Here is a 26,648-nt window from a genome sequence, read left to right as displayed (position 1 = left end):
TCTGATGATGTTACCTAGTTTGGTAATGAAACATCTGCAAGAAAACCATCAAGCTCAGAGACTACCATTCCTCCTGTAAAACTGAATTACTAGAAAACCATTTAGAAACCACTTCATAGTCAGTATCTTTTAAAAAAATAAGTTTAAAATAAAATGGGTAAGACAGCAATGTTACAAAACGGCATGGCCAAGAAGGAAACACAAGGATTAATTTTTCAGCTTAAAAACTAACATTACAAACATATGGAATTAAATCAAGGATTTAACATGCTTAAAGGAGAAGGAAACACTTTTTTTGTAAAGAAAGAGATGAAACTCTAGATTATGTGATCAGTCACTCGATGCAACAAAATTATCTATAAACATCATGACAGGTTAACTATGATGCACTGGCATCTGTGCCAAAATTTCAATTTTCAAGTTTCCCCAATGGGGTATAATTACATAATTGAAAAGATTGTTAAAAATGATGTAAGAGTTTATGAGATTTTATGAGAAACCTATTGTAACAACACAACAATAATTGAAAAGGGATAGCTGAATTAAAGAAAAATAATGTGATAATAATTACAAAATATGGATAACTATATTTGGATAACTAATAATCAAATTGGGTTGATTATGAAAAAAATATTTTATTTTTGTATATTATATTTTTGTAACAGATAATGGAAAGCTATTCCCATAATTATTGGCACATTAGGCGAAATAACATATAGATGAAACATATTTTTCAAAGAATTAAATATTTGAATCATATCAACTATAGATTTATTTAAAACATCTTGTTGGCTGCTTGTTATATTTATCAGTACTATTTGGATAATTCTTAGGTTCCTGGCTGGTACCTGACTTTCAAAAAACAACAACCCACCAGTCGTTGAAAGATATTGTTTGTTTGTTATTCTTTAATGACAACAGTAAAATATGAAATTATCCCAAAGACTGTGATGGCAAAATGACTATTTAATTTTTTTTTTAAAGTATTCATTCTGGATTTTCCCCTGGAATAAAAGATCACAATTTATCTGAGGAGAAATCACAGTAGAGCAAACATTTGCCTTAAGTGAAGACTAGCTAATCATCAAATTCCCCAGCCAAATTTAAAGGGAATCCAGGATATTTTAACTATTTTGTCTTATAGTCAGTTTTGCTTTATGAAATAATTTCATCCAACGTTATGAATAATTTTCTTCTTTAAAATGCTTTTTAAAATTTACTGCACATAAAAACTACTTGGGCAAGTGGATCATGTAACAAACAGGCTTTCTTAGGTTCCACGTGTCCTTAATAGGAAAGCCATATAATGGGACAGCCCTGAAATTTTTAGCCCAGCAGGCAGCTTGCTGAACTTCTTTAAAAACAATGAAAGATTAAACTGTTGTAGATTAGCTGCAAACATGAAACAAGTTTATCTCCCCACAGCTGAATAATCAATTTATTATTGTATTATATACTAGACCAGGGGTCACCAACCTTTTGGACCTCAGGGACCACCAAACTCATAATTTTAGATCCAAGGGACCACTAACTGGTTTTGTGGGCATGGCCTAATTTGTGAGTGTGGCTTGGTGGTCATGTGACTGGCTGGGCATGTCTTGTATGTAAATATAAATATTTATATAAATACTGAATTTTTTTATAAAAAAAGAGCAACTTTTACCCAAAATCAGACAAAGCAGGCAGGCAGATTGAGTTGCTCACAGAATCACAGATTCATTCAGAAATCTATCTATCTGCCATTGGCTAGCTCAGTCTGTCACATAAAATTTGTTTGCAAGCAAACTCATAAAATTAACTCACAACACACCATGCATGTAAATATTGAATATTTTTTTTTAAAAAAAACTTTTATCCAAAATCAGGCAAAGCAGGCAGATTGAGTTGCTCACAGAATCATTCAGTGATCTATCTATCTGTCATCAGCTAGCTCAGTCTCTCAAATTTGCTTGCCATGAGTCTGCACTGAATTTGCTTGCAAGCAAACCTTCAGTTCTAAGGGAGGTTCGGCTGTGCTTAGCTAGAAAGCAAGAAATCCAACCATTTCCTGCTTCCTAGCTAATCTAAATCTCCCAGCACAGCAGAACAGATGATGGTCGGAAAAAGGAAAAATAGCAACTTAGCAGACAAGTTTGCCGGGTAAGGAGTGAGTGGGCGAGAAGGATTCCCGTGGGCCATGTGGCCTGAGCAACCTTGTGTTTCTATGAAGCCTGGATTAATTGCTTTGGGGGGGTGCTCTAGGGGTGAGATTTCTCTGCGGCCCACCAAAATTTTCTCACGGCCCACCGGTTGGCGACCGCTGTACCAGACACCCTGCCCCGGTGGATCATCATTTCAGAGGTATTTCTTTACCATTATCAGAAAAACTGAATGGCCATGTTGAATTTCTTTGTATGAAGCTGGCAGGGAGCCTCAGAAATTTTCCTTCCTTCCTTCTTTCCTCCCTCCCTCCCTCCCTCCAAATCTTTCCAGCTTCCCCATTTACTTCCTATGTGGGAAGTTTGAAGAGAGAGAGAATCTGTGGAGAAGCCAGCAGAAACTTGAAAGTGACTGCTGCCAGATGAGGGAAAGATTGAAGGGGTGCATGGGAATGCGATTGAGGAACAGAACGTGAAGGTGTATTAGAAGTGCCACTTGGGTTGGGAAGGGAATGTGCACAAGTGGTGTGTGGATCAGGAAAGGCACACAGGGAACCCACACAGGGAGAATGTTTGGGCTTGTGTACAAGATGCTGTATGGGTCATGGAATCCCATGTGACTGCAACAGCAGCTCAACAGTGGCCAATAGCACAACCACTACTTCCCCAAATTTCATTCCCTCAAGTGTCATGGGTCCCAGATTTTGACCCCATTTTGTAAGTTTGAGCTACCCTGATTCAAAAATTGTTAGCCTATGATATACCACTCATCCAATTAAAGGTCATGACAGTGAGTGTTTTAGTAGTATACAGTAGATTAAGGATATGCCATGCTTCAGATTTGATGCCCCAAAGATGTTTCTGAATGTTCTTGAACACAACCATAGTCAATGCCTATCACCCCTTAAAGCTGACTCTTTTCCTCTGTTCCCATATTGTACAATCCTAGGGACTTCCTACTGTGAAGAACATCCACTCCCTTCCTCTCCCCCCACCTATATATTTTGCTTGTGGAAGGTTGTGAAAGGTTGCCCTAAATCTTCATTTTTTTTAAAAGCTTTGAGGCCTGAGCCTAATCAAAGTTTCACTGACACATTTTATCAAGTCTAGGGTGGCCATTATCACCTGGCTATTCACACTTTGGGGAATTGCCTCAGAGCAGATTAAAAAAAAATACTTAGCCTGTGACAGAAGCAAGTAATAGCTTTTGGCTGAAAGCCAGAAGTTTTTAAAAAAATCAGTGGTTTAAATGTATTATGCCTGGTAGCAAAGCCCTGGAATGTGTTTATTTCAGAGATTTGCAAAAAAAGGAATAGGTTGGTCAGGTTGACCCCTCACTGTGCAGTCCCCACTAATTCATTTTGCCAACTTATTCTAATAGAGTAACCAACATTACCTACCCACCCCTCGTTATTGTATCTGCTGCATAACAGACAAGCACTCAACAGATCATCCTGAGATAAATTTGCACTTCTAGTTAAAGGGGCAGAAAGCTCAGCATCAAACAAGAAAGCTTCTGTAATTCAAAACCTGTTCTCATTTTGTAAGGTTATGCTCCACTTGGCATCCCCATCTCCAAAGCCAGAGATGAATGGGATAAATTGGGATAGGTTTAATTCCTTTAAGGTAGAATTTGGTCTTTAACTCTGTCATCTATTCAAAATTCTCCACCAAACTTCATTTATAATACCAATGTAGCTTAATGCTCTGGATGGAGAGGAAGGCATCACACTTAAAATGGTGAGTGATACACACAAAAATCCCTTCCTGCATATCTATCTATCTCCCTGCCTATTTATCTTTGGGAATTTACCAATCTGGTAACATACACTGATAGTGAGAGGAACATTGCAATAGCATTAGCACTTGGACTTATATGTCGCTTCATAGTGCTTTAAACTCTGAGTGGTTTACAAATGTCAGCATATTGCCCACAACAATCCAGGCCCTCATTTCACTGACCTCGGAAGGATAAGAGGCTGAGTCAACCTTGAGCCGGTCAGGGTCAAACTCCGGGCAGTGGACAGATTAAAATCATGGGTTACTAACTACATCTATATCTGAGCAAAAGCAACGTGGTTGTGGTGTGGGAGACTAGTAGATTTGCTCAACCACAATAGATAATGCAGTTCAAGTCAAGGTAAAAAAAACTCCTGTGTGAGAAATTTAATGTTACAGATGATCCTACTTTAGAAGCCATTCAGTCTAAGTTTCTGAAAGCCATACTCTATGTCTCACATTCAGCTTCAATTGTTTTTGCTTGGCTAATGATTGGATGCATTTCTCTGGAGACCTGTCTGAGATTTTGTTATTTCAGGTTTTGAAACAAATAACTCAAGATACATTTCTGATCTACCTCATTGCATTCGGTGGGATTTTTCTCATGCCTGAGGAGGCAAAATGATTCTGATCTAGCATATGCATAGCATATGTCTCCTGGCCGAGACCAAGTCTTGACTTAACGTCAAAAGAAGATCTGGGATTCATCCCTATTATGACGCAAGTGCAAGTTTTCTATGGAAAAGTCCCAGCATACCCAGAGCACACCAATCCCAGAATGTATTTAATATGTTGAATGGGGTCAGGGATGGGCTTCAAAAATTTTAGCAATGGGTTCTCTGCCTAGTTGCTGGGTGGGCGTGGCCTAGTCTGCCTCCTGCACCATGGTGGTGGGGCGTTGTTGCCCTCCCCCGGCTCCGGAGGCTTTTCCTTGAGCCTCTGGGAGGGCAAAAATGGCCTCCCAGGGCTCTGGAGGCTCTCTGGAAAACGGAAACAGGTTTGTTTCCAGCCTTCCCAAACTTCCAGGAAGCCCATTTTTCACCCGCCCCGAGCCTCTGTGCGGACCCTGCACTTATTTGCATCCAAAATGGGCTGCATGGGGACTCCTGGGAGGGGAGAGGCAGGGTGGGGCGGGCGGGGCCAGCTAGGAATGGGATTTAGGGATTTTCCAAACTGTGCAGAATCTTAGAGGATCTCCTGAACCCCCGTGAACCCCCAGCAGCCCACCCCTGAATGGGGTACACAATTCTAACACAAAATTGTGAGCACTCTTGAATAGTAATAAATTTGCGATGACTGACATTACCAGATCGCACTTCAAAATTCCAAGAGAAGGGCAAACATAAATATAATTTTAACTTATACTTTATGGAAAACAAAAATGAAACCTTTTAAGGAAAATTAAAAGGTTAGGAAGTTCTCCAAATCTGACTTTTGTCATGCTGTTCTTGTACATTATGGGATGCAAGTAATCTGACATTTTGATTATAAAACCCATAATATTTAAGACAGTTTTAGTTTTTAAGCAAAAGGTCTTATTTTAGCTCTCCCAAAATGCTGTTCTTAGAATAATATATACATTCAAAATAAAACCATTGGTTTTAAAACTAATTTTCAAATTAAAACTATTAATTTGAATTAATACTGCAATTTCATATTTAACTTGGCTGCAATAATTTCTTAAGAATTTTATAATAAAGGTGTCTCACTGAGGAAAAAAAAATCCTGCTGTAACTTACGTGGACACTTTTTAACACAAAAAGCACCATAAGTATATTTGCCATCTCGATTGGTTTCCATCTGGAATGTGGCAGGATTGTAGACTGAAGTCTGTGGGCATTGGGTGACACAGGCACCACTGTCATTAAAGTTCATACAAGCCTGAAAGTGAAGAAACAGCACTGTTCTCAGAGTTTTCATTGGCATTAATGAATTGACATTATGTTAAGTAAAATCTGACTACAACTGTAGGAATACCTTGTTTGGCTATTAGCAACTCTAGATAGAAAGAACTTATAAAGAAGGCAGTGAAGACAGCAATACCTCTATCAACTTAATATGCAAAAGGAAAATGCCAATTCTGTTCAGATGGACATTTGGATGAACACTGGACAAAAGCAAAAAAATGTTATGATGAAAGACATCTTAAATTAGCAAGACTAAATATCAAACTGATGAAGGAAAGCACAAAAAAGCTGGAAACCTATTTACATTCAGTTTAATTTCATTTCTCACTGTACTTCGTGAGAACTCTTTGTGAGTAAATCTGCTGAAATAGTAAAACTGCAGAAATACACATTTCTTTGCTTTGAAGAGTGCTCACATAAATGAATACTTACCAGCACACAGCGAAAGATAGATGTGTGTCTTACCTAGCAATTTTCACAGCAGAGTATTATAAGTTAAAGAAAGCAGTCTGTGTTAGAACATCTCTTAATTCATTGTGTTGAAATATTGTTAATTATTCACTTATTTCTTTCCATTAATTCCATTTTTATCCATTATTGTCTTTCCAGATCTTGTTGAACTTGTATCTGACAGCCCCTTCAGCTGAATTGCAGATAAAGGATCCAGCACAGCTCAGGATTTATCTTTTACCTGTTATCAAGTGCTGTTTAGTTGCCTTTTCCAGGCCACAGACACAAAAAAGTCATATTGAATAGGATGGCTTCAAGTTCATTGTAGATTAATCTGCCTATTTTGGGTTCAAGAAAAAACTCAGCTTGTTCACTCAGATCCCTGAATGTTCATGAATAAGGGTGGGCTATATGGGTCAAACCCAATGGAAAATACAATGTCTATAACTGGTATTCTCCTGGCCTGAAAAAAAATAGGTACATACACAAAGGCAGAATCTGGTAACCATCACTGGGAAAAGGTTAAGGTTCCACCAAATAGTTTTACAGAATTAACAATGTTAAATTAGTTCCTGAAAGTTTTTTCTTCTAAAGAAAACATGCACAATTTTACACTTTATATTTACATTTTTTATAATACCCAGTTGATAAACTGCCATTTTTTCCCTAGTATCTTACTCCATTTAACTTTCATGTTTTCACCACAAAGTTTTCGCCTTTAAGGGCAGCTTTAAATAAACACATGCTGGCCAAAGGAAGGTAACTGTCCTTTCTCAACTCTTTTTGGTTCATCATTTTAGGTACTTTCATCAAAATTCAAATCCATTCAATTTGGGGTAGCAGAGTGAAAGCTACAAAATTGTAACAGGGTTTTCTTTCTCTTTGGTCAGGCAATCTTTCTAAGGGTGAAATCAAGGTGTGCCCACCTATGCATCCTTTTTATATATGGGATAGGATGATGAATTATACCACCATTCCTAGCTACACTAACCAAAGGGACATACAGGTGAAACTCAAAAAATTAGAATATCATGCAAAAGTTCATTTATTTCAGTAATGCAACTTAAAAGGTGAAACTAATATATGAGATAGACTCCTTACATGCAAAGCAAGATATTTCAAGCCATGATTTGTCATAATTGTGATGATTATGGCTTACAGCTGATGAAAACCCCAAATCCACAATCTCAGAAAATTAGAATATTACATGCAATCAATAAAACAAGGATTGTACATAGAACAATATCAGACCTCTGAAAAGTATAAGCATGCATTTGTACTCAGTACTTGGTTTGGGCCCCTTTTGCAGCAATGACTGCTTCAATGCAGTGTGGCATGGAAGCTATCAGCCTGTGGCATTGCTGAGGTGGTACAGAAGACCAGGATGCTTCAATAGCGGCCTTCAGCTCTTCTGCATTGTTCGGTCTCATGTCTCTCATCTTTCTCTTGGCAATGCCCCAGAGATTCTCTATGGGCTTCAGGTGAGGCGAGTTTGCTGGCCATTCAACCACAGTAATCCCACAATCATTGAACCAGGGTTTGGTGCTTTTGGCAGTGTGGGCAGGTGCCAAGTCCTTCTGGAAAATGAAGTCAGCATCCCCATAAAACTCGTCTGCGGAAGGAAGCATGAAGTGCTCCAAAATCTCCTGGTAGACGGTTGCGTTGACACTGGACACCCTGAAGCACAGTGGACCAACACCAGCAGATGACATGGCTCCCCAAATCAACACAGACTGTGGAAACTTCACACTGGACTTCAAGCATCTTGCAGTGTGTGCTTCTCCATTCTTCCTCCAGACTCTGGGTCCTTGGTTTCCAAATGAGATGCAAAAGTTGCTCTCATCAGAAAAGAGGACTTTGGACCACTGAGAAACAGACCAGTTCTGTTTTTCTTTAGCCCAGGTAAGACGCTTCTGACGTTGTTTGTTGTTCAGGAGCGGCTTGACAAAAGGAATACGACATTTGAAGCCCATGTCCAGGATCCGTCTGTGTGTGGTGGCTCTTGATGCACTGACTCCAGCCTCAGTCCACTCCTTGTAAAAGTCCCCAACACCTTTGAATGGCCTTTTCCTGACAATCGTCTCCAGGCTGCGGTCATCCCTGCTGCTTGTGCACCTTTTTCATCCACACTTTTCCCTTCCACATAACTTTCTATTGATGTGCTTTGATACAGCACTTTGGGAACATCCAACTTTTTTTTGCAATTACCTTTTGAGGCTTTCCCTCCTTATGGAGGGTGTCAATGATGGTTTTCTGCACAACTGTCAGGTCAGCGGTCTTTCCCATGATTGTGCTTCCTACTGAATCAGACTGAGAGACCATTTAAAGGCTCAGGAACTCTTTGCAGGTGTTATGGCTTAATTAGCTGATTAGAGTGGGACACTTTGAGCCTAGAATATTGAACCTTTTCACAATATTCTAATTTTCTGAGATTGTGGATTTGGGTTTTCATGAGCTGTAAGCCATAATCATCTCAGTTATGACAAATCATGGCTTGAACAATCTTGCTTTCCATGTAATGAGTCTATCTCATATATTAGGTTCACCTTTTAAGTTACATTACTGAAATAAATGAACTTTTGCACGATATTCTAATTTTTTGAGTTTCACCTGTATTACTTATTCTTCTGTTTTTTCATTTCTGATTTTAATCAAGTATTTGATGGTAGAGTGACACAAGGAGTTGAAATCTATATATATAAAAGTGAAATACCATTTGTGCATCATCACAAAATCTCCAGAACCATAAAGCCTACAAACTTGAAATTTGGCACATGTTCCTCTTGGCTTCTAGGTGCTCACTAAGAAAGGATTTTTTGAAATGACCATCAGAGCATTAGTGTTTCATATATTATTATTAACACGCTCTGATACTAAGGAGTTCTACTCCCCTTCTCCACCTGAAAAATAATCTGTTCCAAATGCAAAACACAAGCAGAGGAGTTTCATTTTTAGTTTCACAGCATCAAGCAGTTTTAGTATAGAACAGTTAAGCTAAGCCACGCCCAAGCTTCTTGCTGTCTCCTTCTTGCTCACACAGCAAATACTGTTTCACTTTCCAAACAGCCCTCAACTCTCTCACATAGTGACATGACACTAGCCAGATGAATACCGATGAGTGCTGGTAGGCAGAGACAGATTTTTCCCACTTATTTTCCTCCCAAAAAACTAAGCCGAACCACATAGTTTTGTACCGAACCACAGGTATTGAGCTAGTTGCATGATAAAGTGATGCCAGTGAGTGGCAGCTTTCGGTTAGAGATAATAGTTTTCTTTAGAGCAGAAAGAGATTCTGCCTTGAATCTCATCTTCTGAAACTATCTCCCAATTTATGCTCTTCAATTCAAGCCCCACCTTGAGATATATATCTACAAATCCAGCTTTGAATTTGATTTCTCACTTTAACTTTAGCTCTGGAATTAAATAACTATTATTTTCTTCATCTGAGCAGTTCCTAATTCCAATTTCTCAAATATGTACTCAACTGGTTCTTCAACTTCAAATGTTGCCAAAAAATATTTTAACCATTATTATTGTGGTAGTGATTATATTTATGTTCCCTGTGCAAGCAAACCTCCTGCAATGAAATATAAACTTATGTTTAACGAAATAATGGAATTAAAGCATCTGCATCTTATTAAGAGCCATAAAAATGACCATAATAGGTAAAATGATATAAAATTAAAATGGATATGGTCTTCACTCAAAAACTCACACATATAATGGATTTTAGGAAGACTTTGCTAACAATAAAATAAAATGGCAGGATTCTCATAGATTTCATACTTCTTATACTTCTCAATACCTAATACCTCCCTTTCACAGCAGAGGACTTCCTTGTGAAGACTGAAAAAGAGAATGTTTTCTTCACAATTCCACCAGGCTAATGAGAAAAAGATTGCTGTCCCCATGGACACAATGTCTGCCCTAATAAGCCCAAGCAACTGGAGCTTGGACATAAGTACAGCAGCGCATTCCTGGTGTCTTGGGAGTGAAATCAGAAGCTGCCTCAAATAGGAGACAGACCTCCAAGGAAGAAATGGAAGTTGTCTTCTTAGGTAGAAAATGTTATTGATTGTTCTTAGGGAAACATGATTGAAGTTATTTCTGATGTATGCATTATATTTCATTTAAAATCAAAGTTCTAAATGAATTGCCCATATCTATAAGCTGTTAATTTTAGGCAAGTAAATAATGCAGTTTCACTTAAGGTGAAATTCTCACCAATGACTTCAAATCTCTAGTTGAAAATCTTATAAATGTTTTAATGGGTGAAATAAGTTGGTAGGTAACAGGAACATAATAGAAAATATGAATGCTAAGATTTCTGCTGGATAACTTACACGCTATATGCGCTATAATAAAAGTCCAAAACATGTTTACCAATTTCTTGGAGTAAATGTATGCAGTAAGTGGTATGAAAGAAAGACTTTTGAAACCTACAAAGCAGTCAGTGTCTTTGGGTCCGGAACAACCTCCGGCACATTCTCGATGACAACATTCGCTGACAGAACGTCCATAGCATCGGCCATCACATTGCTCCGCACACACCACTTTTGTTACTAGAGAGGGCAGAAGGAAAGCAAACAGATCAGAGGAGAAATCAGGAAACATAGCCTAGGCTGCAAATGGACTGAGAGACCACAAAGTGGCAAGAACTGATGAGGCGCTCTTCCAAACATACCAATTATTTGATGACCTGGCAGAAAAAAAGGTGAACATTAAAGCAAATATCTTTTCAAGTAAAGTGGGAGAAAATGCAGACATGGGGATCTAATCAAACTGCTTATCATTAGCACTGGAGCTCATGGAGAAGTTCATTAAAATGATAATGAAATGCATTTATTTACCTTAATTATACACTGCCATATTACATACAGAGTGGTGGTGGTGAAATGAAGGTATTAAATATCTTCTAATCTAATCACTAATATACAGGCACTTGTGGGAATGGACCAACATTTTCCAACTTTTAGTTCTGATTTTTTCTTTTAAAAAAGTGACAAACAATATACAAAAGAAAATTAAAAACAAAGTTCATTTAAAACATTGTTGAAAGCCACTTGCTTGCAAACTGTTCTCTTCTCTGCCATTGCTACTGCATTTGGAGTCAAAGTCCTAAGCCAGAGCAAGCAAGATCTGAAGTTTCCAGGATGAGAAGCAGATTGGTTCAAAATAAAGTATGATAATCTATTTGTTTCTTGATCTGTTATTTCTCTGGATATTTAAATTGCAATTATGCATTTATAAGAAATCCTATTATTGTTTTTAATACTGATAGAAACATACTAACACAGGAATGTCAAAGTCGATTTCACTGAGAGCTGCATCAGTTTTGTGTTTGACCTCAGGGGGCCGGGTGGAGGTGGGCAGGGTAGGCATGGCCAGCTTGACATCACTCATGTTGGGGGCACCTGTGGTGGCCCGAGCGCTCTGCCAGCCATGCACAGCCATCCTGAGCTGTTTTCCCTGGCAGAGGGTTGCAGGAGGCAGTTGCAGCCGAAAACAAAAAGCTCTGTTTTTGCGGGCAGATGCACCACAGGCCTTCACTGTTTCCAGGGCACTCCTGTGGGCCAGATCTAAGCACCTCGTGGGCCAGATTCACAGGTCAGTTTGACATCCTTCTACTAATACCACAGATAAGGAAATAAGAGACTAGCAACAAGCTAACCTTTTTAAAAATTCAACTGAATTGAATTACATCTGAACTGAATTCAGTTACATTTGAATTGAATTTGTATTAAACTGATCTATTTTATTTATTGGAATTGGTCAAACAAAAACAAGAACAAGAATAAGAGAATAAAAATACAATGATGGGGACGATAGGCACGTTAGTGCACTTATGCACGCCCCCTCTAATGACCACTTAAGTGTAAAGTAAGGTCCACAGAAGTCAATTTGTGACTGAAAGTGTGAAAATTTGTAGCTGAGACAACTGAATCAGGTAGAGCATTCCAGAGTTTTAATTAAGTGAAAGCAAATAATATATCCCTGAAGATTTTTTGCAAAAATTACTGGGGAGACAGGAAGATATGCTTCAGGTCCAAGCCAAATCAGAATTTGTCAATTTGTTAACACTGAGCCAGAAATAAAGTATTCAAGAATAAAATGATTCCAAATTTCTCCTCAGTTTTTGTGTTGGTTTCAACCTTGTCTTTCATTCAGTGTAAAACTGGTGAATTATAAATGATCCATTTTTACTTTTTATTGTAGAATTGTGTTCAGATAATTAAGTGTAGGCTGTTTGGTATGTTATTTTACTTCTTTATCTTTTGTAAACAGAATTAGCTTTCCTTTTGTTTAAGTAGTGTCTTTCTTTATTCTGTCTCCCATCTTGAATTTAGAATTTTGTCCAGGACTGTATAATCATAAAACCTCAAAAAAAGAAGCTAATAATTATAGACCACACTTCAATTTAGTTCTGAGTTTTGTTTGGTGTAACTAGGGTCTAAGGCTAGACTTAGTTCAGCTCTCCGTGACCAGATTGTTCTGTACATTCATTGCAACACATAAAGTGAAAATCAGTGTTCAGTTTTATGCACGTTTGTTTAGAAGCATGGTTTTAGTAAAACTTGCTTTTTGACAAACAAGTTTAAGGCTAGAAAGAGGCTGTAAATCCTCTGGGCAGACCTTGTATCTCTTCTGTGATTCAATCAGCATTTTTGTTACATAGTTTAATACATTATACTAGATATTGATTAACATCAGATAAAATCCCAGAAAAGTATATTTCAGTTACATGTTTTATGACATTCAAAATATGTAATTGGCTCTTATGACATTGCGATAACTATAAAGATAAGGGTACAGATAAAGGTACAGTGAGGGAAGTAAACTAGCTACATTCACACTGATACAATTTTAAATATTAAAAATGGAAGACATATACAATAACAGATAATAATGTTTAACTGCAACAAGTCTTTTTAAATAACTCCTCTCACAGAAATGGATATTTTGAACAAAATTCAGAGTTAAACTTCATACTTTTTGTAATCTATTTATTGCCATCCCTAGTATTCAGGTTTCCAAGATTACAGAATTAGGAACATTCTTAGAAACTCTCACTAATGTTTTTATTAATGAATTGACATGAATCATTTCCTCTTATTCTGTAAGAATTTGTATTAAGAAACAGGTTTTGATTCCTGCCCATTTGCAATTAAGATACGACAGGAAGTCCCAGGGTCTGCAGCCAAAATGATGGCCATGTATAGTACATAAAACAGGCAGAGTTTCAATCATACTATTGTGGCCACCATCTTGACTTTGTTAGTACTTTGAGAATATCCTTGGAAAGTTCTCTTTTCCTTCTCTTGAAATTCAGATAAAAATGGCTATCCCTAAAAATGGCTATACCTAAGTTTTTCACGTATCTTCTTTGCAAGACTTCCACCTATTTAATCCTTGCTGCTTGGCATCAATTGGCAGAATTCTTCTCACTGTGGAAGTGTCTGAAAACGTTAAGATAGATCATTAGCATGACTAACTACTGTAATTTACATATTTTGACTAACCTTTGGGCCAGAACAAGTTTTTAAAAATCACCAACATCAGGGTCTGTCTTGATTCTTTTGGCTGTTTTGTTAATATCTGAGAATTGTCACAATAATAATAATGCTAAACTCACTGAGGCCACTTTCAGCATTCTGCTTTGGCATTTCTTATGGGAGCATTCTGTGGTAGAATGAATTACTATTCCTCTAATATACCTTGTGTTCCTAAAATAACTAAATCTGCTTTCTGTATTTTGATATTTTTAATCGTCACTCAAATCTTCTCTTGCTTCCTGGATCCTGCTTATGCATACTTTGTGCCTAGAATGTAAGAATAAAGTGTTTGCACATGCTTTCTGGTAATTGGGAAATTTCACAATTTTGTTCTCTGTTTTTACTTGTTCTTTATTTATCTGTTTTCCCCTTATTCATATTTTCTCAGTTATATTGTGAGTCGCCCAGAGTTGTTCTGGAGTCAAGTGGTGCCTAAAATGGAAATAATAACAACTCCATAGTAACTCATTACTCTGAATTGCTTTCTTTCTCTCTATATATTTACACACATGCATGCATCCCTCTCTTTTATAAATTAGTTGAGTTGTCCCTGTGCTTTAATGAGCACACAACAATCACAGGAGCCCTGCTGATGCACATAATGGGTCAGATCATAACTACTAAAAATAACTTATTTGGTATTTAAATCTATCTGTTCTCCAGCATCATGGGAACAGAAGACAATGGAAATTGATGCCTCTTGGCCTGCCTTCTCACTGGTTTCCAGGGACATTTATGAAAGTGGTAAGAATAGTTGGATTACTTAGTTTGGTTACACATTTGCATGTAATTAATCATTGTAAATGTTTCCTTTAATTCTCTATTACATAGAATTATAAATCTACCAAGAGGGATAGAAATGGAAAATAGCTGAAATCAATAAGAGGGACATGTAAAGTTATTAGTATAACACTAGGATTTTAATTAAAGATGTTCTTTAGTTAAAATGCTAACTTCACATAATTGATCTAGAGGTGTTGTTCAGTTTTTTGCTCACATGCACTTGTCTTTATCTTATGGAAATATATGTAATTATTTTTTTCTTTGGTTAATCTTTTATTTTTTCATATTACATATTATTTATCCATCCATCCATCAATTTGATTAAGCATTTTCAACTACTTGGGGTCTTCAGAACCATAAGATTCTTGTCTTTTAAGGAACTGATAGGATACTAAATAAATAAATAACCAAATAAATACATATTTTCACCACAAGGCCTTCAGGAAATTGCCAGGTTAGTTTCCAACTTCAGAGATCTGAAATACTCATCTCAAAGAAAAGGAGACACATGTTGTAAATGCATTCAATCATTTTCCAATTTAAAATGCAAGGCTGGGAAGTATTCCTAATTCATTACTGAATTCACAAATGCTTCTACAAAATCATCTGAAATGATTAGTGGTCCATTTTTTCCCCACCAAAAAGTATGACAATTGAATAGTTTGCTCTCCAGAAATGAATGTGGTCATTAAATGAACTCCCCCATTGACTTTGCTCACCAGAAGCCAACACATTCAATGGGGGAATGAAAGGTTACAAATGTCGATCATGTGATCCTGGGATGCTGCAATCATCTTAAATACATGACAGTTGCCCAAGTACCTGAATTTTACTCTTATGGCCATGTGGATGCTGTGTTGGTTGTAAGTGTGAGAACTTGTAAATAACTAGTTGTAACTTTGAGTGGTCACTAAAAAAGTGGCTGTAAGTCAAGGACTATCCATATTACTATTTATCAATTGTCTTGAAAAATGAACTAATTCAGAAATTATTTTTTTGTGTGTGATTTAGGAATCTTTTTCAAGATCCTGATGGATAGAGATCACTGAGTAAATCATTCGCCAACTCTTTTCTTTGTATCAAGAAGATATTTCTTTATATTAAAACTCAGAGTTAGGGTCAAAGTTTCTGTCTATGCTGCCAAGTTTTTCTCCCCTTTCTTCTTAAATTTTTAGGTGTGTGTGTGAGAGAGAGAGGGAGTGGGGAGAGAGAGAAGGAGAGAAAGAGAGAGAGAAAGACTGGGCAGGGAGGGGAGGGGCGGGCAGAGAGGGGCAGGGGCAGCCAGGGGCACGATTTGCCGGTTCTCCAAACTGCACAGAATCTTAACAACCGGTTCTATAGAACCAGTCCGAACCAGTAGAATCCCACCCTTGTTTGTGTCTGTAACCATGAAGATCTCAGTGATGCTATGTTATTCGTGTTACTAAGGATTTGGATTTCCAGTGATTCCAGTAAGACGGATTCCTATATGTCAGCAATCATACATGTATACACTTTCATGGTGCAGACTTTAAAATCAATGTGATAATATCTAGGTAATCTAGATAATATCTAGATAATATCTAATATCTAGTACAAATACCACGTTATTTTGACATCTTTCTACTTTCTGCGCACTTTCTAGTTGTGGGGAATTTTCTATGATTCCTGAGCAGGCTGTTTGACTTTAGTAAAACTCCTTGAAAAGCAGGTAGAAAGGTTGTGGGATAGTTTTTATTTCCATTGCTTTCTTATTAAAAAAAAAAAAAGGTTAAAGTCTGAATTATGGCACAGTCTGTTTTCCTACTTAAGGACTGTACTGCTTATTTCCATATCATAGTAAGGTTATGTCAATGAGGGAAAAAAAAACCTTTCATAACATAATTATTTGATAAAAATTTCAGCAATAAGTCAACAGCATGATTTTTTGTTTGTCTTAATGTTTTCTTCTCACTTTAAAATTATTTCTTATTCAAATATACTTACAACTCTGGCACTGATCTGCTGAAGGTCCCCAGCATCGATTTCCACAGGATTTGTGACACTGTCCACCTTTAGAAAAAATAGAACAAAATTAAGAGATTATTGAACGCCTATTTTCTTCAGTGCCTTTAAGCTTCATCTCAGAAGAACTCTAGGTAATACTAGGTAATCTAGTGTGGAAATATTATTATATAATTTATTATTAATTATTACTCTCTAGGTAATACTAGGTAATCTAGTACAGAAATTTTATCAGATAATTAATGTTTTCCCACTGATGTAATATAGGGAACTGAAAGGGTTCCTTGGAAAATTTGCCATGTTTCCTGTATATGAATTAAAGGTAATTTATGATGGAACTATGGATCCTATTTGTACCATTTTGTCTTAGATGGCTTCTGTAGAAATTTAAATGCCTAACTATTAAAATATTTTTTCAACTCTATATTTGTGTAAGATGTCCAAACAATAAGAAAAAAGGTAAAGTAGAGAGAGGAAATTATCATGTCCAAAGAAAAGAAAAGGCCTAAAATCTGTGATCCAATATTTACAGTTTAGCATTAGTATACTAACAGTCATCTGCCCTGACACCTTCCAGGGATGGTGCCTCCCTGATTTCATTTTATTTAGTTTTTTTTTTAAATTATAGTCATATTCATGGGAGACAAAAATGCTAGATAAAAGCACCAGTCCAAAGCAACATATTTATTTTCAACAATGCACCTAGGCTTTGGCTCTAGAGTAATTTTTTAGAAATAAAACTGGTGGAAAGTCCACTGTATTGTTTGGAATTGTAAAATCATAGTGCTGAAAGGTGCCATTCAGGCCATTGAATCCAATGACCTGCTCGGTACAAGAGCCCAAATTAACGCATCCTGGTTGGCCATCTAGCCTTGCTGTCAGTGTTCCAGCAAACCTCCATTCCGATCAGTAACTCCAAGACAGACATATCTCAAAGGTACCTTTATTTGGATAGTAAACTGGCACATATGTGGAACCCCAAATCTGAAAGCTTACAGGCTTCCTTGCAATATTCAAAACTACAAATCCATCCCCGCTTGGCCATCATCACATCACATTGCCCAATCACAATCTGTCCTCAAGTAAGATTATTATTTCATTCTGCGCCATACTCAATGAATTTGAACTAACAAAAGAATTTTATTTTGTCTACTTAGAGCTACTCAATTGAATCCCCCCTCCCACTTTCTCAGGCTTGTGACAGCGTGGGAGCATTGACTCTCAATATGACTTCCAAAGCTGACATTTGCTTGGATACACTCAGTTAAGAGGATCCTACCATATCTTTGGATAATTGGTCCCACTGTAAAACTATTTTTCCTTAATGGATGCTTATTGTAATATGTAACCTGAATTCATCTTTGCCAGAAACCATTGGATAATGACAGCAGACAGGCATCTCTGACAATTGATTAATGTTTTATAGCAAGTCCAACCATAGTTTGATACACACAGCAGGTAGTTGCTTGTAATGTCAGACTGAAACATCTTGTCTGTAATGCCACTTTCTGGCAGCTCCTGTTAAGGACTAAATTTCTTTTCTTTATGCAGTTAAATCACCAGTCCTGTCCCAGGCCAATATTTTGAGGAGAAAGTTATATTCCTATGCAAAATAATAGAGACTTATCTCCTTAAAATTATGTTTGCTGATTAAACTTGTATATTTGTTCATTTGTTGATGTTCCCCATTTGTACTGAATTTCAGAAATGACAGAATATAAACTTCTTTTCTCTGGGCTCTTTTTGGTCCACCCCAAGTTCCATAAATGATGAAGAAAGCAAATTTTCTAAGGAGAGCTAAGGCATGAACTTTTGGCCAGGAGATCAAACAAAAATTCTGCGATAAAGTGAAAAATTGACTCAGATTTCAAAATATGGACCCTAAACTTTGGCTCTTTTCTTTTTCTTAAAGAGACACAGATTAAAATATTTAACATGTAAAATAGCTTAAATGTTTGGAACTGTTTTGGTGTGAATTACCTTCCTTAATGTTACAACTAAGTATAAATATTTCTGCTCTATAGAGAAATATACTTGAAGAAGTACACAAGGTCATGTAGAATATATACTCATATACTCATTTGCCTTCATTCATAATATATATATATATATATATATATATATATATATATATATATATATATATATATATATATATATATATATATATATATATATACTCAATCAAATGTCTTCACTTTCTGAGAACCACATAATATTGTTAGAATTTACTAATTATGTTATACAACAGTTGCACATGTATGCTAACCATTTCTTTAAAAACATCAGGCCCAAGATTCATTTGAAGCAATTATGAAAACTTTTTAATATCTGCATATAGTTTTCTGCTATTGCCTGGCATCTGGTTATTGGGATCAAGACTTCCATTATAGTTCTAACATGCAAGCCCATTCTGATCAAGATGAAAGGAATACCATCTGGCACAAAGAACAGAACTTTAACCTGGAACAATGATAATTGTTATTAAACATCCCCTGATGTACTCTATAAGAAAATTTGATGCACCAAATTGCCTTAGAAAAAAAGTTATTTAGGAATGAGGGAGAGTAAAGAGATAGTGAAGAATTATGACATTATATAAAAGTAATAAGGAATAAATACATAAATGTAAGTAAAGACTTGCAAAGACCTATTCTCTCATATATGAGGAAAATAGTTTTGCCCGATCCAAATAGTATATATTTCAGTTTAAAAAGGAAGAAACTGAATGTCACAGGGAATACTGCCCGCTGAAATACAGTCTTATGCTTCTGACAAAATTAAATCCTATTGCTCCTATTAAATTAAATTAAATCCTATTTTTGGATAAGGCTATGCTTTAAATAATCTTTTCAATTCATTATGACATAATCCAAAAGAAAGGCTCAGATCTCAGTCTAGTGAATAAGAAAGCACTTCCTGCTTAAACTGATTCATAAGGCCAATTTGACTTGGGGCTCAAATCCAATTCAATATGGACAAGTCTTATTTCCCCTTATTTCCACACTGACTATCACTAGCAATCAAATGATTCTCTTTTTCTCTGATTTTCTTTTGTATTGAACAGAATTGTAATTTTCAAGAATATTTTTATTGAAACCAGAGTTATAGAAGTGCCATATATAAATTCCTACCCTTGGGTGACCCAAATTGTATCTGCACCAAGTGCAAACTTATTGGATTGGAAGAGAAAATACCCTGTTTCATGTTAAGATGACCAGTACAACCAAGAGTCTGGAAACAGTATCTATGGATTAAAAGCAACTAGACAGGAAAAAAACAATATGAGGCACAGGTCGTCTTCTCTTTCATACTGTCAACCATAGGTCAACACCCAATACCCAGCAGAGAATTTTAGACATAAACCACTGGCTCAAGGGATATGCTGTCAAGAGAACTTTGGATTTTTAGACCTTGGTTTACATTACCACAGAAAAGTTTTTTGGTAAGAGACGGGATGCACCTAATAAAAACTTGGAACAATGTGCTTGGAAAACAACTGGCCAGCTCATATAAAAGGCTTTAGATAAAACTAAAAGGGGAAGGAGAACAATGTTTAGGACCAAGCCCAAAGCATAAATCCCAAAAACAACAAATCAGACAATGAGGAAGAGACTGATGAGAAAGAAGGGACACTTAGGGATACAGCAAGAGATGGAGGAAGAAAACACAGAGCTCAAAGTATGGAGAACAAACAGGGAGATCTTGAAGTCCTAGTTCAGGAGGACAAGTAAAATAGTGTTGCTTTACTGAAAATTGGTAGGATGGAACCCATGATTAGAACATATTGCTAGAATGCTATAAATTGTTCAAAACAAGAAGACCTGACAAAAGAGGAGGAGGAGTTCTTTTGTATCTAAAGAATTGCCAGCAAAATACACAATACCAAGGAGGAAAGTCTTCTTTAAAGTATTTTGGTGAATTTCAGAAGAAAAATAAATGACATTGTCATAGGTGGGTACTACAGATCACCCAACCAAGTGGAAGAAATAGACAAACTTTTTGGTAATCAGTTAGCTGGTATGTGCAGAGAACACACCAATGTGGTGATGGGGTGTTCTGTCCCATTATATCCCACCCAGGGAGAGGCTTGCTAACATCTCCTTCTTTTCCTGAATAGATGGCCCTCAGTTCTGCATGCTCTCCTCTCTGCACTTCTCTGCGCATATGTGCATCTAGGACAGGGCCCAGCTGTTCCTCCCCCTGACTCATCTTAGGCCCTGAGAACAGCTGTCTCTCCACCTAAGCATGAGTACACAGGTCCCGCTCTGCATCTGGCTTTGAGACCTCCTATTCCTCAGATCTCCAATGGTAACCCAGACACCCTCCCCCTTCTCCTCTGACTCATCTGACTCAACTGCCATCTCCACTGGCAGTCGACAAACCATAACATGGGGTTTCAACTACCCCAACATCAACTTGGAGATAAACACTACAGCGAATGGGAGATCAAATACTTTAAAGTGTCGGCTGACAACTTTGTCTTGCTAAAGGTGGAAAAGTGAACTAGAGGGACTGTCCGATCCGTGTATCTGCCATTCTTCAATGGAAGAAGAAGGGGGGGGGGGTTGATACAAGTAATCCTTTTTGATGTAACTTGAATATCTTAATTTTTGTATTGAATCTGTGCAACTTGCACATGATATACAACTGGGGACTGGAGCCCAGATGCCTGGAAACTCGTCACCTCTTGGAGAGATAGCAAGAGGAGAAGGGGCCATAAAAATTCCAGCTCTGAAAGAAGCTTCCTGGGAAGCTCTTCTCAACTACATTCCAAGAAAAAAGTGGGGGAAGGGAATTAACATGTTGCTTCTTTGTAATGACGAAATCCACACCGGACTAAGGGTAGGGGTTCTAACTCCCTTTATCTAAGCTGCATGCTTGGAGTCATATTAGACCCTGCTCTGAACATCCCCTGGATATCTTCCTTTTCAATAAAGAATTCCTTTTGAAATACCCAGTTTTCAAAAGTTCATTCTTATCATCTGATGGGGAGAGAGTCTGGGCCTTACAGGGACAGTTGCACAGCACCTAATTGTTACCAGGAGGGACGAAGTGGTTGATAGAGTGGAAGTTATAAGAACTTTGGAGGAAAGTGACCTTACCATATTACTAATCACCATAATGCAGAGACACATAACTGAACATAGTTAGACTAATGTTCTAGACTTCAAGAGAGTTGACTTCAACAAACTAAGAAAGAGATTAGGAAGGATTCCATGAATAGAACTCCTAGAGGGAAAAACAACTCAAGACAAAAACTCTAGAAAATGAGATAATAAAGACCTAAATAAAAACAATACATATATTTCTCAAGTTATGACCACAATTGAGCCCAAAATTTCCATTAAGTAAGACTGTTGTTAAGTAATTTTTTCTCCGTTTTAGGACCTTTCTTGCCACAGTTGTTAAATGAATTACTGCAGTTGTTAAGTTAGTAACATGGTTGTTAAGTGAATCTTGCTTCCCCATTGACTTTTTTGTCAAAAGGTGGCAAAAGGTGATCACATGATCCTAAAACTTTGCAACCATAAACACATGTCAGTTGTCAAGTGTCTGGATTTTGATCACGACTATGAGGATAGCAATTGCACTTAGACTTATGTACTGCATCACAGTGCTTTTACAGCCCTCTCTAAGCAGTTTACAGAAACAGCATATTGCCTCCAACATCTGGGTCCTCATGTTACTGAACTTGGAAGGTTGGAAGGCTGACTTGAGCCCATAAGGATTGAACTCCAGGCTGTGGGCAGGAGTTAGCCTGCAATACTGCATTTGAACACTTGCACCACCAAAGTTCCTATGCTGCAATAGTTGTAAGTGTGAAAAAATATCATAACTCACTTTTTTCAGTGCCATTATAACTTTGAATGATCTTTAAATGAATGGTTGTAAGTGGAGGACTACCTGTACCACAGAGAAGGAAAAAAAAGAGACTCCAATTGAAACCAGCATGATTGCCCAAAGGGGCCTTTGACAAACTGAGCAACAAAAAGGATAAGTATAAAAAATGGAAAGAAGGGGACATAACTAAAAAAGATTACCAACAAAATAGCCCGAATCTGCATGGAGTCAAAAATGCTAAAACTCGAAATCAAGTAAGACTCACAACAAATGTCAAAGATAACAAAGAATGTTTCTTTCAATGTGTAAGAAAAAGGGGAAGGTGCAGAGAAGGTGCAGAGTGCAGAGAAGAGCAAGAAACATGATAAGGAGTCTAGAGGCTAGACCATACAATGAATGTCTACGAGAACTAGGCTAAATATGTTAATCTCTTCATCTAATAAAGAGAAGGCTTGAGGGAGACATGATAGCAGTCTTCCAATACTGAAAGTAATGGGTTTTTCAAAAAAAAGATTGAACAACCACTTGTCAGGTATGGAATAAGGACTTCTGCTTTGGGTAGGGGGTTGGATTTGAAGACCTCCAAGGTCCCTTCCAGCCCTATGATTCCATAAAAAGGAGACATATAGATCAGACAGGAGAGAGAGAGGGAAAGAGGGAGGGAGGGAGGGACAGACAGACAGACAGACAGACAGACAGACAGCACTAGTGCTGTTCAAGTGCAAATAGATAATTCACTATTTGGCACACAGATGTCCCAAACCTAGTTTTCTTTATTTTATTTTATCTCTTTGTCCTGGACATTTTCCTCCATCATACATGCCCATTCATGCTAACCATTATGTTAATTGTTAATCTTCTTGATGGCATTACATTTTTCTGTTTTCAGTCATTCAATGTAAGCACAAATAGCCAAGCTTCCAAATGTTATACAATCCTCACACTCTGATTGTTAAGGAACTGGTGATTTAATAATGGTGCAAGAACTATACATAGAAAATATTCTAAAGAATGCTTTATTTTCTGAAACAGAGATCTACAGATGTTCAACTCTGCCCTCAGATTCCAGGATGCTCCAGACAGCAAAGCCAGTGCTGAGAATTCAGGGAAATTAAATCCACATATCTGGAGAACAGATGGGAAAAGCAACCTATGCTGTCACTCTGTTCCCAAGTGACAGAAATGGGCAGTATTTCAAGAAAGCTCCATAAATGATATACTAATCAACATATCACGGAACTGCCATATCCAGACAAAAGCTTGGTGCTGATATTATTCTTAATAAAAATTCCACCACATTTATCTTCTCCTGAAAATAAACACAAGTTATTTTTAACAGACTTTGACATGTCTACCTGTTTCCTGTTATGTTATTTTTGTAGTGTCAGATGATAATTTGCATTTAAATAGAGATATTTAACTGTAGAGCAAGAAGAAGCCTGCCAACTGTCTTTTCTTCTTATTGGAAACTTGAAAGTGTCGGCTTTATTGTTTTCTCTTCTCACTGTTATACAGGCAAAATGAGGTGCTGAAAGTGTAGATAGTGGAACTTTGAAATAAATTATCACAAGTCTTTTTGAAGGTCATATATCATGTAAATTGAAAGAAAACATGCTTTGCTTTATTTGCTAATAATAAGGTGCCCAACAGATATTGGACCAGATTCCAATCCTGTGATTTATTTTACTAATGCAATTTTCTGCATAGAAAGAAATAAACTAATTCAGTATATTTGACTCATCTTCTGTCATAAGGTTTATACTATAGAACTTCTTCTTACAGGTGGAGAGGTAAGAAAGACTTTGGTAAGATTATCAGTTCATAACCACTAGAAAAGTCTGCAATCCAGACCATTGGGTGAAATCTGATCAGATTGCTTTTTAATGGACCAATCCAAGACAAGGCAAGATATTACATTCAGGGTTAGGTTTTATTCAGTTCACTGCTTTCATAACAATATGGAAGAAAGCTACAAGTAGTCCTTGGCTTACAACCATTGCAGCATCCTATTGCCTTATGATCAAAATCCGGATGCTTGGCAACTAATTCATATTTATGACCATTGCCATGTTCCAGGGTCATGTAATCATCTTTTGTGATCTTCTGACAAGCAAAGTCAATGGAGAAGCCAGATTCACTTTACAACCATGTTACTAATTCAATGACTACAGTGATTCGTTTAAAAACTATGGCAAGAAAGTTTGTAAAATGGGGCAAGACTCAGTTAACAACTGCCTTGCTTAGCAATGGAAATTTGGGGCTCATCATCTTTCTTCAGGAGGGGCGATGCTTCAGTCTCCTAAAAAGGCCCTCCTTAATTCCATCCATCCATCCAAATGGGGCAACTATTTAACCTAACTCTAATCACTCCTTGAGCACTTTTAATCAGAGTGAAGTTACTAGAGGAAGCAGACTTTTCAGCTACATGGGAAATGCTGCCAATGCCTTAAACAAGAGCCTGGAGGTGGACAGATTCTGAAAGGGTTGAAATTGAACTTGCTGTTTTTTCATCAGATTTATTGTTGTTGTTTTTTCATCAAGATTCTTTGATGTCTTCACTGTAGTTCCTTGATGTGATAACATTACCATTGACCTTCTGAACTGAGGACTACTACTTGATAAACAGATGGAAACCATGATTGGGGGAGGGGAATGGCAGCTTTGCTCGGTATGCCAGCAGTGGTCTTGTTTGAAGTACAACATTCTCACTACTGTACCTTGCACCCTTATCATCATTCATCCAGGGCTTCCTTTTAATACGACCCTGAAACTTCAATTAATCCAGAATGCAGAATATCCTGAGAGAAATGTCCACTGGTCACCCATTTCACAGAAGACATGTGAGTGTTGCTTTTCTGTCATAAAGATTATGCTCTGCTATGGCCTACTGTAGGAACTCAGTCAAGTTTCATATTTTTGGTTTTTTAGAAGTTATTAAAAACATAATTATTCTGGAAAACATTTGGAATATAAAAGCTAACCATCAATTTTACTGATTTTAAAACTGTTTATAAGATAAGTGCTGACTACTTATCTTCATTTTGTGTTTTATTTTGTTACTTGTGTTTTCATTTTTATTTATATGTATGATATCATGGATATTTTACAGCTTTGTTTATGAATACATTATAAATCATCAAGAGTCTCCTTGATTGTGCCGTACATAAATAAATAAAATGAATGAATAAATAAATATTTTACTCATTACCATAGGAGTAGTGATATCTCTGTCTCCTAGATGATTGGGAAGAAAATACTCCCATGGCAAAAATGGTTATTTGTATTTAATATAGGCTGCGCTGGAGCCCCAAGTTACCCATGGCTTCACCACACCTTCCATGCAGAGCTGCCTATCTTAGTAACCACTGGCTGCTTAATCCTGGCTTCCCTCCCATTATTGCCATCACTCATACTGAAGTTGCCCAGTTCTTTCTTCACTGATAATCTTCAAATGGATTCTCATCTATGAGCTGATACTAATCCATCTGGCCTGGTCATCCTATCTGGTTGCTGTCTATTATGGAACTAGAAGGGTCCAACTCTGCCCCCATGCTTTTGCTATAGCTAGCCTCAATACTTTGCTGAAATTGCCACAGACAGCCTATCTCTCAGGCAGATCTTTGCAGCGAGCCTTATATTTCACGTAGCACTAGCCATCAATATCCCAAGGTGCAGCCTTTCAAATTAAGCTGTGAACTGGAAATCATCCAGGGATCTATGGATAGAACTTTAAAAAAACAAACCAGTAAGATAATTTGCCAAGTCTCTCTGAAAGCCGCAGTGAAAATGGTCATGTAGGGGCAGAGTGTAGCTTTTGGAGAGGGATAGTCTTGCAGCAGATCCATTAAAGGAGATCCATAATATCTATTTATTTATTTGTTTGTTTGTTTGTTTGATTGATTGATTTGTCAATCACTTACAAGATAATAGGTATAAGTATAAACATAGTTATGAATACATGAAATGGATACATATAGGAAAAATAAAAAGAAACAATAGGACAGGGACGGTAGGCACGTCGGTGTGCTTATGCACACCCCCTACAGACCTCTTAGGAAAGGGGTGAGGTCAATAGTAGACAGTCTAAGGTTAAAGTTTTTGGGGTTTGGGGAAGAAACCACAGAGTCAGGTAGAGTAGATCTTCTTTTATTCATCTTAGAATTTCATCATGAGATGTCTTCTGCTGGCATATGACTTAAAAAACTACTTTT

The 26,648-nt window shown here is 37.1% G+C and overlaps 1 protein-coding gene across 4 annotated transcripts in view; it reads right to left on the bottom strand.

Moving 5' to 3' along the window:
- Window positions 1-26,648, bottom strand: part of ERBB4 (erb-b2 receptor tyrosine kinase 4) — a 942,903-nt gene that overhangs the window by 270,010 nt on the left and 646,245 nt on the right. For all 4 annotated transcript variants that reach the window (XM_087949416.1, XM_087949418.1, XM_087949415.1 and 1 more), the window contains exons 5-7: window positions 16,576-16,641; window positions 10,718-10,836; window positions 5,657-5,798 (exon numbers count right to left, since the gene is read on the bottom strand). In XM_087949416.1, coding sequence (XP_087805542.1) covers window positions 5,657-5,798; window positions 10,718-10,836; window positions 16,576-16,641 — 327 coding nt within the window. The remainder of the gene's footprint in view (window positions 1-5,656; window positions 5,799-10,717; window positions 10,837-16,575; window positions 16,642-26,648) is intronic.

Source organism: Notechis scutatus, chromosome 1, assembly GCF_049901735.1.
Source record: "Notechis scutatus isolate UNSWTSFEM ecotype Mainland chromosome 1, rNotScu1.2, whole genome shotgun sequence".
Lineage (NCBI taxonomy): Eukaryota > Metazoa > Chordata > Lepidosauria > Squamata > Elapidae > Notechis > Notechis scutatus.
This window is presented reverse-complemented; position numbering and strand designations above follow the sequence as displayed.